This window comes from Lentinula edodes (assembly GCF_021015755.1).
Source record: "Lentinula edodes strain Le(Bin) 0899 ss11 chromosome Unknown C8R40scaffold_12, whole genome shotgun sequence".
In the NCBI taxonomy this organism is placed as follows: Eukaryota; Fungi; Basidiomycota; class Agaricomycetes; order Agaricales; family Omphalotaceae; genus Lentinula; species Lentinula edodes.
The window spans coordinates 14,102-31,444 of NW_025764318.1; the positions used below are offsets into that span (position 1 = coordinate 14,102).

Here is a 17,343-nt window from a genome sequence, read left to right on the forward strand (position 1 = left end):
GCAGAGAAAGGCCAATCATGTACTCCTTGACATTTGCCCTTTGGACTGGTACGCCCGTCAGACAGTGACCATAATGTTTGGTTCTAGTCAAGGAAGATATGTTGCTTCGCGCCCGAAAAGTTTTCCCCTGAATCTACGAGATGTTACTATGTGTAGACCTTCCTCGTGTACAAGCAGTGTACAAGTAAGAACTCTTACCGAAATTACTACTGCATTTGAGGATTCGCCACTTTCAACGGCCTCATTTAGAAGAACATCTAAACTCTCCGTGGTGGGATTAGGTTGGTCAGCGAATTCGAAAAGGCCTGGCTAATGTTGTTTGCATGTATACTTCGTACTCATATGACGGCGAGGAACCACTCGAAGTTGTGTACATGAATACGAGAACCAGTTGAGCCTAGTAACATACTCACTTTCTTCCACGGTATCGTCTGAGGGCCACGACAGCATCTTTGCAGGTTCTTGGGGACCGAAGACCCATACAAGTCCGACGAGCACTACAACAGCAATAGCGAATTTTTTCCATGCAACCGCTTGAGCTTCTTGTTGCCCATCCTACTGGGTCCCGTTCCGCCTTCGAGTGGCTCGTGAATGCTGCTTCGTGGAGAATTTACCATTTGTATAATTGGTTCCTTGTCTATCGGTACTTTCACTGGCCAAGTTACTAGATTTGTTATGGAGGTGCAAGTTTCGTGAACGAGAGTGACTGGCTATGTTGACTGTGGGGACAACGGCCCCAGCTTATCGACCGGATGAGTTAGAAAAAGATGGAAGGGGATGTTTCATATCGTAGTCGACGCTGCCATTCATGATGACTTTTGAGCGTCTGTTCCTGGCATAGCTAGCTTCGATCTGCATGGCGCTGTTCTCATTTCCTTTGTAGCAACTTAACCAGATGGCGTATGTCTTTGCAGTGATCATGATATATAATATAATCCTCTATTAGTAAATCAAACTTAACGTTGACTAACGATTCAAATCATTGTCTAGACAGATTAACGAAAACAGATCTGCTATGAGAATAGTCAAACAGAGCAGCATGAGAGACAATATGGTCTAAACCAATTATCTCCTCAGTGTCACTAAGCTGAGATGAGTACGTAGCTGACTGGAGATATGGGTATTGGAGAAATGGGTCATAGATATTTTTTGGCAATTGTCGATATGCCCGCACATGAAGACGAAGTGCAGAACGGGTTGGGGCATTCTCGATAAACTGAATTTGACCCGGTATAGGAATTTCACTTGCGGCTGAACGGTAGATGATGGTTGCATTTCCTATGTGTGTCTCCACACCAGAGAAATTGACACCGTCGGATTGGGCGTATGCACGACGTGAACCCTTAGCCTGAACGAAATCTTCTGTCGATCTGGGAGCATTGACTGGCACAAAGCATTTGTTGAAGATGACCTGTACTTGTTTAATTGCTTGGGGACAGTCCGGGCGATGAAGCCAATGGCGGAGGTTAGCTGTACGAGCCCAGCTCTTGCTAATTGTTGATTCCATAGGCCCTGAAGACGAAAAGATCGAGGATGATTATGAGTATTCAAAGCGGACAACTGACATACCGCCTATGTGATCGTTGGTTTTGATTTTCTGCAATGCGCCAATCAATCGCTCAAATGGAAAACACCACCATGATATTACCGGTCCAAACAAAACCAAGAAATCAAATATATGGACAGCTGCATGAATATTCGGGCGTGGTATACCTTCGCGAGTGTGAGGATATAATGCGCGCAAATCCCTTATCCACTCTGTTATATATCTCCGAAAGGCATGGGTGTGAGAGAGTGTCACATTGTATCGGATAGCTATTGATGCTGCTTGAAACAATGCCATTGTATGGTTGAGAGCTTTCACTAACAAAGCAGATTTAGCGTCACTAGCTGTAGGGGCACAGCCATTATCATCGCCCCAGAGTGTGATCAAAGCAACTGGAAGATACACTGTGCTGAGAGTGCACCATTCATCAGCTTTGATTGACCCGGCCTTTGCGTCCCCATAGTTCTTAGGAACTGAATTAAGCCAGGATGGCGTTATAGTCTCTTGTATGACGTGCCGAATATGAGCGAGAGTTTCCGCCGTTCCAGTTGGAAGAATATAAATGTCAGAGCTGAAGGGTTGTTGTAATCTCTGAAATATTTCCCGTGAGTTACATAGACATCATATTATATCGTATGATTGAATTATTCACCCAGTTCAGTAACAAGGCGATAAAGTGATTTTTTTGGGTTGCTGATTTGGTGAAAGGGAAGATGAGTTGACGAGAGTTTTTGTCGGCAGAGCGTTTTCGTGAACGTTTATTATAAATTGAAGATATCTGTTCGTTGATATCATTTAGATGTGTCGGCAGTGAAAGAGTATGTGCAACAAAGTGTAAGGCATCACGAGGGGCACTATTTTCTAAACGTGTCCACATTCCTTCTAGAGTGATAGCTTTCTCCCCTTCAAGAGCCAAACATAACGTTTGATGGATGTTTGCCACACGGGGAATATGTTTCTCGGACAACTTGTTGCACCCACCCGGAACAAGATCATCGTCATATGGAATCCAAGGCCAGTCGAAAGCATACTTGAAGCCATCGGAGCTGATTTTGGCACAGGATCCATCTAAACGGAGTACATGTCGGCAGTGATATTGTATGAGACCTTCGAGAATACAGTGCATAGAATCAATTACAAGCATTCTTGTGGGGTCCCAATATTCCAACATCCAAAGGGAAGACCATCGAACTCCATGATCCTCCCAGATCTTCTTTTGCTCACCAAGGATTGAGGCATTCTTGTAGGCATATGCCCAACGTCGTAATTCCTTAACATCCCGGGGGGTCCAGTGATCACAGTCTGTATTGAAAACTTGTTCCGTTCCGCGCAACTGACAAATACTGCAAATAAATCTGGACCTTATCCCCTGGAACCCGGCCACCTTGCAAGCAGCAGGGAGATCATTTACAGAAAGCAAGATGCCAGCTTCAACAACTACAGGCACCTCCGATGACGCAGTTCGAGAAACCAAAAAGCCAGGTGACCAGGCTTGAACGAACTGATCAATAACAGGTTGAACAAAGTGATCTATTTCGCCTCCTTTGGGTTCGCTTGGACCTGGTATGATACCAGCAAGAAACATATTCTCGGGTAAATAGCGAATGGAAGGATCCAGTGCCAAGTTTGCACTTGATATTACCCCTATCGAATCATGAGCGCCTCGATGTGTGATACCATTAGGATTGAAAAAGTCAAGATGAATAGAGAAGGCAAGTCGTATTTTGTCCCCGCGGTCTACAAAGAGTTTACCATTGGGTCCTTGGAAATCTCTGATGAATTCGGCCTCAAACACATCGTGAACACTGGTCGTCTTCACATGATTTCCGGTTTGGATATCGTGAAACGCTTTATCAGTGGCGCGAACCGATTGCTCCAAATAAGTAGAGTCTAGAAGACAGCGTGCAAGATAGTCCGGGAAAGAGCCTACAAGGTAGGGCTTGATTGGCTGAGGAGTACCGTCTTTGCGACGAATGAGAAGGGGAGCTCCACAAGTAGCAGTGCCTTCTTTCCCCACTATGACATTAGGACAAGTTTCAGGCCAATCGTAGACACCATCTTCTAATGGTAGGCCTTTTGTTGTAGAATTGCAGGAGGGACAGGTTGCATATGGAAAGAAGGTGCCCTCAACGTCGAATTTTTGTAGCGCATCGGACAGAGAGGTGGGCATATCGGAAATAATGCCATTTTGGGAAGGTGAGAAAGTATTCGTTCCTTCCATGGAAACATTGGTTGTCATGGCCAATTTGATCAGCAAACCAGTCACAGCAACCAGGAAGTTGCATTGGGTAGTCGATAATTCCATAACCGTGTTACAAATAATAATCAAGACAATAAGAACCTGGTTGATTTGATCCAAATGTACAATATCTGTATTGTAAAGATGATCTTGTAAAAGCATCAATCCAGGAGCGAGCAACAAGTAACGGGTAACACACCTGCATTCACGGGGATTGGATTCGTTGGAATAAGTGGTGAATACAGAGCATAGATTTTCGCATAGAAGCTGGTCATGCGAACACGCAATTCCCTTCTTTCATCCCTCAATCCATCTAACCCTCCTTTTTTCAGCTTGAATTTTGCTTTCAGGTCGAAGTCCCCAAGTCTTTTCAAACCACGTTTCAAGAAAGCGGTTGCTTCATCGAGCAGTGCTGTTTGTGGTTCCACCGAAAGCATCGCAAAGTTTGCATTGAAAATTTGGGCATGAAGCTGCTCATATCGATCACGGATACAATCTAGTTCTTTGAGTTGGTCGCGTTCAATTTTTCCAGTGTGATGGCTGAGATGGGATGGGGAGCGAGAACACAATTGCCGCGGTGGTGATTTCGACTGCGTGAGCGGAAGCCTTCGCCCGAATCGTTGACCTGGACGTAACGTGGGCGAGGAAGCAGTCGCCTGCATAGTAGCCACGGTCTCTAAGCTCTCCACAGCATCGGAAATATCGAGGGACTTCAAAGTTTGAGGTACCAGTGGTATCCGTTCCTGATAAAATTCGCTGGAGGACATGAAAAGCTTGTGGTGCGTAGTTGTATCAACAGGGGTTGCTGTCAATACTGCAGCTGTTATTAACGTTTCGACATTCTTTAATTGATCGTTGACAGACGGCATCGACTCGTTCTATATTCTGTAGTCAGCATCCATTGTGCCGGTCCTGACTACAACTTACGGGGTGGACTGTGGAATCAGACGAGAAAGTCGAAAAAGAACCTGGCATGCTGAAGCTACCGTCTAATGACTTTTTTGGAAAAATCAATCAGCCATGTCTTCCTCTGAAGTTATTAGCATATACCTCCCCAGCTTCAGGTTCATGCGAATGTGGCGGTCGCGACAAGGGAAGCTGCGATGCGACAGGGGTTCAGTGAACAAGTGCTTCCATTAACCACAGTATTTACCTCGTTTTTAGACTTACTCAGACGTTTCTGTATCAAATATCCGGTCAGTACAAGAACACGAAAATGATGTGCTACACACATCAAGCTCTTTGGTATCCTCAGCATATGAGGTCAATGCGGCCATTAAAGATGATAAGTTCATTTCTGAAGATCCGGAGGCCTAAGCGGCGGCGGATTAGTTGCTTAAACTCATTCTTGGCAGGTCATTTTATGCGAGTCAAGCAAGTGATATCCAAATAGAGCACATGTTACGAACACAAAAGATGGATACCAGAGGACGAATAATTCTAATTCCTGAACAAGAACAATCTATTCATCATCTAGAACAAGGATTGAATAAATCATGATCAGTTATGCTACTGGGAGAGACAAACTGACAAAAGAAAATCAAAAAAATTTCCTATTTGAAACGACAGACAAGACGCTGTCATCAGTCGCAACCTATGATCAGGTTCACATTCAAGAGAACAAGGAGAAAAAAGGAACAAAGATGAACACAGTGCCATTGGGAACAAGGGACTGAGCAATCTGGACGGCGTCATGCAAAGAAGATAACGAAGTATAAGGGGCAGTTTGACTTCCTTGGCAATATTTGGTACCCGAGGAGTTTGGACGTTTGCGTGAAGATTGGTACCCGAGGAGTTTGGACGTTTGCATGAAGATTGGTATCTGGTAAGCTTAAGGTATATATATATATCAGTCACGGTACGAGCAAATTAAGGGTACATCCATTCCACATACTACTTAGCTTTTACGATCATGTCCTGCTCCCTCGTTCATAGGATAGGATAGGCATAGAATTCGGATAGTCATCACGACCGATTAAATTTGCCAAGTATAGGGCTGAGACGTCAAGGCACAGGATCACTGGTAGAATGCGTATCATGACCACATGCGTTCACCAGTACTAGTGTGTAATAGACGATACGCTCGGTATTACGATACAAGGCCTACGACGATGGGCTTCCCCGAATTCAGAGCGCAAGCATGCCTCCACCTATTCAGCGCTAAGTTCTGGAAGCCCTATTTGAGGTCCACTAATATGGTACACATCAGTGGTAAAGCAGTATTAATGACGCGCATCCTGACATTGTGAAAACATTTGTGAACTAGGGCATCTCCGTCTCTGGAGGAAGCGGTCATTGACAATAATCAAAACAGAGACATGAACTCACTGGCAATTCGAGTGCGCTGCTTCTGTGGCGTTTGGTGCTGGGTTCAACTTGGAAGCAGACCTCTATTGTTCAATTCTGTTTTTTTGTTGTCGAATCTGGGGAACTTGCTAGTCACACGCATTGAATTGTTGCCACCTTCTTCAAAGCGTACACTACCGTTTGGAACGTCAGGAGATTGCCTCAGATCATCATCATGGGTTGAAGAAGGAACACGAAGTCCTACATGGGAAAGCACCAAACATACATTAGCAAGAATACCACTCGTGTTGTCCTGAAACTCGCCTAGCAGATACCACTGGTGTTGTCCTGAAATTTGCCCAGCAGAGTGGCTGGGGAACGTGAAATAAGGACTTCGTCCGCGATTCGTACTCCTGAAAATTTTGAGAAGAATAGATTACTTGATATTGAAACTGAAGAAACAATAAAGGGTGACCTTTGTTCTCGAACTGCTGGCGGTTCGACTGCAGCTCTTCACATGTGGTCATTACTTTCGCCGACTTTAATTGTTATTGATTCCGTGAAATTTTCCCAAACGTACTTTATTATACCTCGCAAGCTATTCAGAGTTGTTGGTAGCTAGCTCACGAGATACGTAGTATTAATTGTAAAATATGTTTGGAGGAGCATGCGTCGGCATAGGGAGGTAATAACAAAAGGTGATTAGTAATCTATTGAACGAGTCATTGACTTCATGTTCCCCCGTGTTCAATCAATGACTTAAAAGCGAAAGTCTTTCCTTTCAAAATCAGCTCTCGGACTTCCTACAATCAAGTTGGCCGTTCGCGTAATTACTTATGTCTCAGTTGCCCCTTCCATCTTCACAAAGCATCCCGTCCATTTCACGCAAACGGCAGATCGAGGTCCTGGCAGAGCCTACTGAAGATTCCTCCAAAGTTCGTGTCATTCAGCTTGCTGGTATTGATCAAAATCAATTTGACAATGTACGTTGTAAATCACTAGTACTCTTCAGCCCTGACTGGCCCTGACCGATACCAGGAACGAGCTGCGCGGCGCTCATTAGAAGAACAGATGACTGTCCTGTTAAAGGAAAATCAAGCCCTCACGTCCGAAAAAGAACAGACGAAAAAGCAAATTGCTGAACTGGTGAGCATCTCACCCATGCATGGCCATCTTGATCAAGAACCAAATTGAATTACATATGTCCTTTAGACCGAGGAAATAGATTGATGGGAAGTGACCTCTGTCATCCAAGGAGAGACACTCATGACTCTGGTTGTTCATTTTCAGGCGTAAGAAACTGTTCTAACAATATATATTTTTCTTTGTAGAAGGAAGAACTTACAAATATTTTCGAGGAGAACGCATGGGCTTTTGGGGGAAGAACACGTCTATTCTCAAGGAGGTTCTCATCAGGTAGTGTTTCTGACTCAAGTACTAGTATCTTCATTTTGTCCTCTAACATTTCCTCGCAGACCGATATTCATGGCCTCAGCATACACGAAATTCGTCAGCAGGTGGTTCGCATGGTTCGTAGCAATTCTCCTATGTAATATGTTCGGTTTTAGTCCTCACTTTCGCAAAGAACAAGAGGAAAGCCGAATGGAAGGCTGCTCTAGACGAACTCGTACGTACGATATGCTTTGAGCTTAATGCTTTGCTAATCACTCAATAGACTCACGAGCGAGAAAAGGCTTTGGGTGAGAGAGACGAAGCTCTTCGGGCCACCGGTGAATTATCCGAAGCCTCTCATCGGGCAATTGAACAAAAAGAGACCATACTACAGCAAACGGTTAGTGGCTTGCTAATATATACCTTTGAGTCATATTATCACTGATTGTGCGACAGCTTTATGAACGAGATGAAGCCTCACGTCGAGTGATTTCTACTATTCTTGTCATAGTTACCTCTCACGCCCTTACGTTCGTCGTCACAGGTGACCGAGGTAACAAGTATTCTTCAACAAAAAGAGGCAGAACTGCGGGAGATTGTGAGCATCAGCGTGCTGTATATGGTCTGCATATTAATCATATTTCAATAGAGTGTCGAACGGGCTGAAGCAGTCCATGAAAAAAACGAAACTCTTGAAAAATGGCGGCAGGTTCAGGCCAACGCAGCGGATATCATCAGTCAGGTAAGTGTTCGTTAAGAATATCTTCATCAAATGTACATGTAATGACTTAGAATGTGATTAGACGAGTGCAGCGGCAGATAAACTTCGTCGACAAGATGATATCCTTCAGCAAATGGTTTGTTTCCGATGTCTTTAAGTCATACTCTTCACTGGTCTAACCACTTCCTCTCAGCGCGATGAGATTGCGCAACAGCAACGTTCTATAATAGAAATGGTAAGTGAATAGCAGATCTTCGGAGTCATTCTAGATCTCTCAATGCCCTATTAGCAAAATCAGAGAGACCAGGCTTTACATGACAAAGTGAACATGTATTCTTCTTCACTCAAGTCCTATTAATTAATATACAATCAAGGTTACATTGGAATCAGAGATATTTCATCGTCAGTCAAGAGCCCGAGCGGCATCCCCGAAGGGCAAAACTCGTCAACCTCGTACCCGCACAGCAGATCGCGACGGAGATGCTGACATGGATGCTGATGATGAGGATGAGACCGGGGCACCAAATCGCCACTCCGAAACATCTGCCACCCCCTCCGACGGCGATACTCCTAGCTCAAACCCATCCGAATCGACAACGAATAAACTGTCTTCTGATTCCGCGACTTCAGCCAATTCTGCATCGTCTGGGACAGGGAAACCTTCCAGTGGAGTGTCGTCCTCTAGCATCGATGTCGCTGCCATTGTCAGTGAAACGTTGCGACAGCTAAACCAAGTGCCTATTTCGACCACTCGAAAGCACAAGGAAGGCAGTGTTGCTTATGTAAAACAAATAAAGAAGGCTGGATTGAGTGCGTTACCGAAAAAACTGGAAAAAGATTGGAGGGTACGTTTACTATTGCTGTGAATTGCCTCATATTGTGACATTTGCTCCAGAGTCATATTTGTACTTGCTTTTGCAAGGCTACAGGATCTACATCGGTCAATACATTCCAAACTTATCATCCCATTGACACAACCATCGCAGTTGAATTCGCCACAGGAAAAGGTTCTGGTCCTGAAGGCGAGTCTGAGTACCGTTTGTACTTTGGCAATGAATGGCGCAAAGCAAAGTGGAATCACATTGTTGTCCGGAACATAATAACATTAATTAGCTCGCAGAAAGAACAAGCTCACATTTATGGAGATTTGTCCTCCGAAGTCATAGAAGCTTACGTTTGGGACTTGGTAGCACAGGCCCGCGTTTCCTGGAGGGCCCGCCTACCTCGTCCTCATGTAGCTGAATCACGTTGGGAAACGCCGGCAGAGGCCCGCACTCGTGCTGAGGAGTATGAAAGCAGACGCGAGATGGAGTTACGGGTGAATTCTCGTAAACGTAGTGTGAGTGATTCTGTTTTCCTTGTTGTGGTGCTACATTTGAATTTCACGGTCTTCACAGAAATACGTTGAACGCAAAGATGGCGTAATCAAAGCTTCTGCATCAGCATTTGATACTAGGAAGTGGACCATGGTACAGAATGTCCTGCTCAAATGCGGTATAGAGGTGCAGTCCTCTGATAACACCGACGCAGACGATGAAGTCAATTCACCCGCGGCACTCCGCACCGCTGTTCCGCATTATCGACGACGCATCCTCGGCGTTGTTTTCGAAGACTTAGACACCAAGATCAAAGAACTGAACTGACGCGTTGCGCGTGATACTGGAAAACGCATAATACCCAAGGCATCCAGGATACGTATCCGATCTCAAATCAAGACCAAGCGAACCATTGCTTGCAAATTGCCCGAGAGCTGCTATCATGCCCGTTTTGTCCGGAGTTTAGATCCTCTTGCTCTCGAAAACCTGGGGGTGAAGAGAGTTGAGATTGATTTGTTCGACAAGTGGGCAAACGCCCAAGGCAATTCAGACTCAATGGAGGAGGTTTAGGTTATTGTACATGTAGTTAACCTGATATCGAACTCCAATTTCACGAAAAATCTAGTATAAAGTATCATGCAAAGGCTGAGAGCCCGGGAGTCTCATATTTGAATTGTATACCATCTTCAGGTCTCTATGTATACTCTCAAGGATTTAAGTATTTTTTCAATTGCAATCGAAGGTACATAGCAATATTAAGCTGACTAGAATCGTTGAGCAGTCACGTGGGTGTCGATGCAACTCCCGAATCTTATCTTTCCGAGTCGTCTATAGCTATATATCTCTTCGCAGCGCAAAGCCTATAGACAGATTTATCATAAGCTGAGGTTGCCTTTTTCATCTTGCCATGACAGATGCTGGGTTACTTATGCTCGCTGCAGGAAGTTACGGACGAATAACGTTGTCGTTTCATCATGAATGATTCAGTGCTTCGTGGTGCAATTTCTTTGATACCTTCTGCACTAGCGTTCGAATCCCCTTTCATTCCCAGTCAACTTGACGAGGTGGAGAATGTCGATAATTACCGACCTGGAGGTTTCCATCCCGTGAAAATTGGCGACAATTTTTCTGCTGGGCATTACAGGATTATACATAAACTTGGATTCGGTGGATCGTCTACTATCTGGCTAACTCGCAACGAAAAGTTTTCAGAAACAGGCTCTGGAAAACTAGTAGCTGCGGGCTGATGAATCAATTGCAACTACCGACTACCCCGACCTATAGCTAGTTATCCCCAGGTTGCTACAGCGGACCGGACCGTCTCTCTATTCGAGAACGATATTGATTATGCTCTTTGGGGAAGATCCCGGCTTCTAATGTAGATCCGATGTTCGAAAATACCGAGATGAAGGTAGATGCAAAAGAAGTCAATCTCCTGGCAGACCTTTTAGAGAAAATGATGAAGTACCGCCCAGAGGATAGGATAAGAATAGGAGAGGTTGTCAATCATCCATGGTTCGGGTACAATCTAATAGTGAGAACTTGTACGAGATACTCTACTAAGTTGTGATGTACTCAATGAGGCCCTTCAGCATTCTCGAAATATCGTCCATCGCTGTATACCAATCCTTTTCTAATTCCTGCCTCTCGTCCTCTGTAAGACTCTCCAAACCTTCGCGCCACCATTTAACACAGGTAATGATAAGCATCCATCCGTTCTTCCCGGATTTATTGAGGCTTTTCCAATCGGTTCCGTATATGGAGACTGGGTTCAGTCTATTCTTTGACACTGAATATGACCTCCATGGTGGTTGAAGCGAGCACCACCAGGTCCAAACACTTTCGCCGGAGTGTTGAACCAACGCGACTGTAGAAAGTGCAGGGATACTAGCAGATCTCCGTTTGCTCCAGTCATTTAGCATCCTTGGGCGAAGCAAGTCTGCTAGTTTACTCTTTGGATTTTTCCACTGATGGATTTGTTCAAAGCGCATCCATAGCTGTAACAATTCGGCATACTCTACTCCAAAATCACGGTTCAAAAATTCGAATGCTTGACCAAACCATGGTGGAGCCGAAGAGAAGGGGAAAAGTGTCATGAAGTAGGTTTTGAGATTTGGGCCATTATCAGATGCCGATTGGACTTGTATGTTCTTCAGCTCCCTGAAACCATATACTCAACATACGCACCCTGATCCCTCCTTCTGTTATGGATGACGAGTCATGGTCAACCTGCACAGTCCAATTGCGAGCTCCGACTTCAGGGCATTCATTGCCTGAGTTGAAATCCTACTTTCAAATGAATGATTATACATTTCAAATCGCTGATATTGACGTACCAGCTCACACTGAATCCCGACTTCGGCTTTCATTGTTTCCACGATAACATTCCCTTGATTCACTTGATGCCTATTCACCAGGGTCTGCAGATGTTGAACTTTGGAACGAAGAGTTAGTATTTCGCTGGCAAGGCTGATGTCTTCAGGTTCGTCATAGTCATCGATTTGCCTTCGCTGTTTCTATCATGAAGCCATTGACAGTTATCCAAGTCAAAGGTACATCATTGAGACTAACTTTATTTTGTGTCCTCGAGGGACTGGAAAGTCGACGTTTCAAGGTTGGTGGATAAAATGGGGGCTTTTTCAACATCGTGGATTGAAGAGTGTGAAGCCAATTGTCAGTCATTGTATGGGTCATAGAACTAAAAGGCTCGCAGATATGGAAATATTAATATTGGTACTGCCTACGAGATTCGCGCCCACATCTTTAGTACAACAAAGCCTTTGTGGCATTAATATTTTGAGTACAACGAGAACAAGGTTGTAACATAAGAACAAGGCCATCGTGGCATTCTGTAAAATCGTCTCCTAGGATACCGGAGTATTATTTTGCGTTCCTCCCCGAATTATTTCCTTGAACAATTAAGATTTTCTGCTCCTCCGCGGACTATTGTAAATATTTGCCCACCTTGGATTCCCTGTCGCCATACTGTCCATATGACATCGGCCAACTCTCCTTTAGCAGCATCGCGCTCACGATTTCCCATCGATAACCACACTTTTTCCTGCTCCTGGTATTCTCGCAATAGTATTGTCGACCCACGAAATACCTCGGAAATGCGCTGTTGTTTTCTAAGTGGTTTCCAGAGGTCTCCTTGGACCAATTCAAATCCATCTACCATATCCTTGACAAGCATACCTTGTGGCCATACTTGTGAGCCTCCGCCGCCGACGTAAACACGTCCTTGTGCCTTCAAGACCTTGCGACAATCTTCGATAGACAACATCCCCTGTGCACGAAGGCAAACATCCTGGAAGCTGTGAAACTAAGAACACATTGAGAATAAGTATGTACTAGCTCCAGAAGAAACAAACCCGTTCTTGGAGCTCATGGAACTAGAGAAAGGGTCTTGAGAAGAGAAGTTGTTTACTTAATAGCAAAACACACACCCATTCCTCTTCAGTCCGTATCTGTGCCCTCATTCGAACCAGCATATTTTCCATGAATATGAGTATAGACTGGTGAATTCAAAATCAGTGCATAGTGTGTGTATATGACAGGAAACCTACCCAGAGAGAAAGAGTGCTCATATATGTTTCTTCCTCAGACCGTTCAATAGGTGCAGGTTGAGTGCCAATGAGTGTCAATTTTTTGTAACAGTACAGACTATACTCCTCCAAACATTCTAAGTATTCCCTACTCTGTTTCAGATGCGTGATTGTCTTGGTGAGTTTGTTGTTCTGTTTGGTAGTCGATCTACAGGCGTCGTTTGCCAGAATGGTATCTGGAAGCGGGAGACAATGTTTCGGATTATCGATAGCATCCCGACGCGGTTCCCGAAGAGTTTCCGAATTGCATAAAACACTTGCATCATTGTGGTTATTGCCAGGATCGATATTGAGGAGAGCGACGGGCTGGGCGATACTAGTACTGTAGTTGCTCGGGGAGAGAGTCCTCTCACAATCATTTAAATGTGGCGGATGAATTGAGGGCAATGAAAGTCCAGACTGCGTCACCAACGAGCCCTGGTCCACCGCCAAGGCGGCCTGTGGTAACTGAGGACCGTTGTCATCGAAATCCTGCCAGGTCAGAAGATTCCAGGATTCTTCCACATCCCACACTGTACGGTTTTCGTATACCAAGGAGCCGCTGGCCATGGATGAATGCTCGAGCTAAGATCGTACGATTAACTGTATGGTTGTCTGAACGATATTAGTACTCACAGATACAGACATTGCAAAGTCGTTCATTAATGTTAATAAGGCGCGAAGATAAAGAGCTACCAGTCAATATTTCCGCAAATGTGCTTCTTTCCTGATCCTTTTCTGGACGGCTGTACATCAATGGGACCGTCCCGGTTTTCCTTTCCTTTCCTGGAAGCCGGTTCAGTGAATCTTCGAACGCTCTAGCTACCTCTCCTCTTTGGCGCGGAAGAAAATATATACTACGTCGCTGGGTTGAAATTTAAATTGAGACTAACGTGGCTTTGAATTACATGACGAGATATGGATGGCAGTACAAGAGAAAATGTTACATATTGGAACATCTCGATGTCTGCGTTCAAAGAGTGTTGAAGGGGGAAATAGTGATTGGAGGTTGAATTATGTAGTACAAAGGAAGGCCTTGGAACATATATCTGAGCAAGAAGAAGCTTGGACAAACTTGAAGCATTGGGTTATAAACACCATCTTCACTACAAAGAATACCCATCATTTAAAATAGATTCTGAAGTGCACGAAACTAGCCATAAGGATAGGAATATTATTAGCAGAAAAATCATATCCTGCCAGGAATTAACATACCCTTTGCTCCTGAGTTTGAACTTGTTTGCTGACTTCAGCCATCACATTCTCCATGTACACAAGCAAAGTCTGCTTCGAAAAGATGTTTAGCGGCAACAAGAATGTGAATAAATGATTTACCCTGATAGAACGAGCGCGCAACCCTATATTCGTGGAAAAACGATCAATTGGCAAAGGCTGAGCACCGATGTATGACATCTGCGCATGGAGGAACACGATGTACTGTTCCAGAGATTCGAGGTAGTGCCTGTTTGTCTCATGACGGGTAATCGCCTGAAAAACCGGAGGTTCAATGGAAAGTGCTGGGTTAAATAGATTGTCTTGCCAGAAATTTGAGTTATCGTTAGGACCAGACTTCTCTACTGGACTCGACTCGTTCGAAAGAGCGATAGTTGGTTGGATGGATAGGTCAGGTAAGGGGTGTTCCACTAGATCTCCGACATTAAGGAAAGGAGTCACGGACAATGGTGGGATAGGCAGATCGTCTTGACCGAAAGTCGTGCTGTCATGAGGACCAGACATTCCCATTGCATTCGACTCGTTGAAAAGAGCGAGAGTGGATTGGATGGGTCGGTCAGGTAAGGGGTGTTCCAGATCTCCGATGTTAATGGATAGAGTTGATTCGACGGACAACGCTGGGTTAAACAGATTGTCTCGCCAGAAATTTGAGCTATTGTTAGGACCAGACTTCTCTACTGGACTCGACTCGTTGGAAAGAGCGATAGTTGGTTGGATGGATAGGTCAGGTAAGGGGTGTTCCACTAGATCTCCGACATTAAGGAAAGGAGTCACGGACAATGGTGGGATAGGCAGATTGTCTTGACCGAAAGTTGTGCTGTCATGAGTACCAGACATTCCCATTGCATTCGACTTGTTGAAAAGAGCAAGAGTGGGTTGGGTGGGTAGGTCAGGTAAGGGGTGTTCCAGATCTCCGATGTTAATGGATAGAGTTGATTCGACGGACAACGCTGGGTTAAACAGATTGTCTCGCCAGAAATTTGAGCTATCGTTAGGACCAGACTTCTCTATTGCACTCGACTCGTTTGAAAAAACGAGAGTTGGTTGGATGGGTAGGTCAGGTGAAGAGTATTCCAGATCCTCGACATTAATGAAAAGAGTTGATGGAGGATAACGCGGTATTGGAGCATGAAGGAGTACATCCTGAGGTAGCCCATATGCATACGTTTGACTAGCGAGATTGTACTCACGGGCCTGTATTGGAGCATTGACGGGTAAATCCTGATGTTTGCCACCGAAACCGTGCTCGCAGGCCTGCTGATTGTCAGGGTCCATCGAACCATCAAGGCAGTTGTCACTGGCATGAATAGCAGTGAGGAAAGTCGTTTTAATCGTAGGTGAGTTGACGCTTCTAGGGATATATAGGCAGTTAGGAAATTGTAGAGAAGGATTCATTTCTAGACGGCCCCGAAAATCCTCAGTGTGCTCCTCTACATGTAGAGGTATACTGAATGCTTGAGGTCGGCGGTGGATACCGCTGACACGCCTAAATTTTGGCTAGACGTCTATGTTGTGAATTGTGACATTTTCACGTATAGATTCGTATCAAGAGGACTGTAATTGAGACCCAGATTGACAGTCAAAGTCAATACTGAATCAGTCTAATAAGTTGAAGGGACCATATACCCATACTACCACAAGTTGGTTAGTTTACCCATCCCTGATACTACCTACGGATAGCAGTCTACCTGTTTGTCAAGCAGGATTATACCAGACTCGGACTACATCCAAAGGATGACCATTCACGTATGACATACCAAGGGTATTCTTATTGGACCTTACACTGGCAGGAGTTTGGAAGAACTTACTCAAGTGACCATGAACCGAGGATTGACTCAAAATGACTTTCTAGAACTCAGGAATTATCAAATACTCCTTCTAGAACGAGATCATGCATTAATCTAAAAGACTGCGATTTAGTCTAATAGACCAATCAAGTTGCATGGTTGAGGAAAATGACTAGAAGAACGATCGAAGTACTGCGAGGCTCCGAAGACATATCAAATGAATGTCAAAGAGTCCTGACGTAGAAAACATTGAAGAATGCAATTAAATGAATACTATGCGTAACTCCCTTGATAGAGTATAGGCACAATGGGTGTCTGTTGAAAGAGAGAAGCAATTAGTTTAATCCAGATGAATCAGATTGATAGGACTAGAATCGAGGAGAGCTGATTTGCCTCCGGACGAGGTGACAAACGATCGAAGTAAGTGTTGAACCGCAATGACAGTTGAACACCATTCGAGTCATCCTCCAAAAACAATTAAATTAAATGAATATTGAAGTACCTGCCTATGTTTGGAGGTATACTAGAATCTTGGAACCAATATGGACCAAATAAGGACATGTAGACTCAAATTAAATGGTATCTGACTGAGTGTAGAAGTTTCCTTGCGGTTCCAAACATTGATTGTATTAAATTAATTGTACTATGCGACTCTATATTCTGTATGTATAAATAGCGATCCGATGTATCTGGAATACAAGTGATTTTGGGACGACGTTGCAGTGCTAATCCGTAAAAAGGAAAGACACACTCCCGCCAGACTGAAACCTCTTCGCTAGCAGCCATTCGGGCCCGGCACTTGTGAGTATAGGAACGTTGTGTTCTGCTCCTTGTGACTGCGAGAAGTCTATCCAGTTGTTGGGTATTCTTCGAACTTAGGATCAGTTGTTGGTCTTAAGGGCAAATCACGCTGTGTGGTTGTGCCAGCACATAGTTCTAGCCCTCCGTAGGGGTCTGTGTGTTTCAGTTTTAATTTACTTTGATTCGAACCCCCAATTCTTTACCGCGGTCATCCAAAGTACACTCTGGCAAAAGGTGGGGACTCCATAGATATTTCAGATTTTTGTTGGTGGTCATCGGAATATTCTGAAGAGTTCGACACTAAGCTCTGTGGCCAAGAAAGTAAAGCACGTCGGACAAAGAAAAAGACAGCCGAATCGCGTACTCGCGATAAAATGAAAATGAGAAAGAAAACCTTTATTAGGAAGCCTTCGAAGAGCGAGATTATTAAGACGCTTC

At 44.4% G+C, this 17,343-nt stretch overlaps 7 protein-coding genes across 7 annotated transcripts; 2 read left to right on the forward strand and 5 right to left on the reverse strand.

Annotated features, from left to right (window-relative positions):
• Positions 1 to 985: 985 nt before the first annotated feature.
• Positions 986 to 1,615, reverse strand: C8R40DRAFT_1018859 (uncharacterized protein; the record flags this gene model as incomplete). The annotated part of the gene is made up of 2 exons (XM_046222971.1): positions 986 to 1,512; positions 1,570 to 1,615. Coding segments are annotated over 2 exons (573 nt in total), but the record flags the coding sequence as incomplete, so codon positions are not given.
• A 210-nt stretch (positions 1,616 to 1,825) lies between these two features.
• On the reverse strand, positions 1,826 to 2,888 carry C8R40DRAFT_1016029 (uncharacterized protein; the record flags this gene model as incomplete). Its single annotated transcript, XM_046222930.1, has 2 exons — positions 1,826 to 2,137; positions 2,199 to 2,888. Coding segments are annotated over 2 exons (1,002 nt in total), but the record flags the coding sequence as incomplete, so codon positions are not given.
• Positions 2,889 to 3,050: 162 nt separating this feature from the next.
• C8R40DRAFT_1041834 (uncharacterized protein) lies at positions 3,051 to 3,716 on the reverse strand (the record flags this gene model as incomplete). Its single annotated transcript, XM_046224022.1, has 1 exon — positions 3,051 to 3,716. A coding segment is annotated over one exon (666 nt), but the record flags the coding sequence as incomplete, so codon positions are not given.
• Positions 3,717 to 9,097: 5,381 nt separating this feature from the next.
• Positions 9,098 to 9,827, forward strand: C8R40DRAFT_1042342 (uncharacterized protein; the record flags this gene model as incomplete). The annotated part of the gene is made up of 2 exons (XM_046224073.1): positions 9,098 to 9,523; positions 9,582 to 9,827. Coding segments are annotated over 2 exons (672 nt in total), but the record flags the coding sequence as incomplete, so codon positions are not given.
• A 647-nt stretch (positions 9,828 to 10,474) lies between these two features.
• On the forward strand, positions 10,475 to 10,747 carry C8R40DRAFT_1042251 (uncharacterized protein; the record flags this gene model as incomplete). Its single annotated transcript, XM_046224065.1, has 1 exon — positions 10,475 to 10,747. One exon carries the CDS (start codon positions 10,475 to 10,477, stop codon positions 10,745 to 10,747), a length of 273 nt encoding a protein of 90 aa, XP_046087633.1.
• Positions 10,748 to 11,059: 312 nt separating this feature from the next.
• Positions 11,060 to 13,654, reverse strand: C8R40DRAFT_1068351 (uncharacterized protein; the record flags this gene model as incomplete). Its single annotated transcript, XM_046225994.1, has 9 exons — positions 11,060 to 11,650; positions 11,688 to 11,786; positions 11,837 to 12,016; positions 12,072 to 12,198; positions 12,245 to 12,278; positions 12,465 to 12,786; positions 12,872 to 12,892; positions 12,947 to 13,015; positions 13,067 to 13,654. 9 exons carry the CDS (start codon positions 13,652 to 13,654, stop codon positions 11,060 to 11,062), a joined length of 2,031 nt encoding a protein of 676 aa, XP_046087634.1.
• A 556-nt stretch (positions 13,655 to 14,210) lies between these two features.
• Positions 14,211 to 15,592, reverse strand: C8R40DRAFT_1068352 (uncharacterized protein; the record flags this gene model as incomplete). The annotated part of the gene is made up of 3 exons (XM_046225995.1): positions 14,211 to 14,237; positions 14,300 to 14,368; positions 14,420 to 15,592. 3 exons carry the CDS (start codon positions 15,590 to 15,592, stop codon positions 14,211 to 14,213), a joined length of 1,269 nt encoding a protein of 422 aa, XP_046087635.1.
• Between the last annotated feature and the right edge of the window lie 1,751 nt (positions 15,593 to 17,343).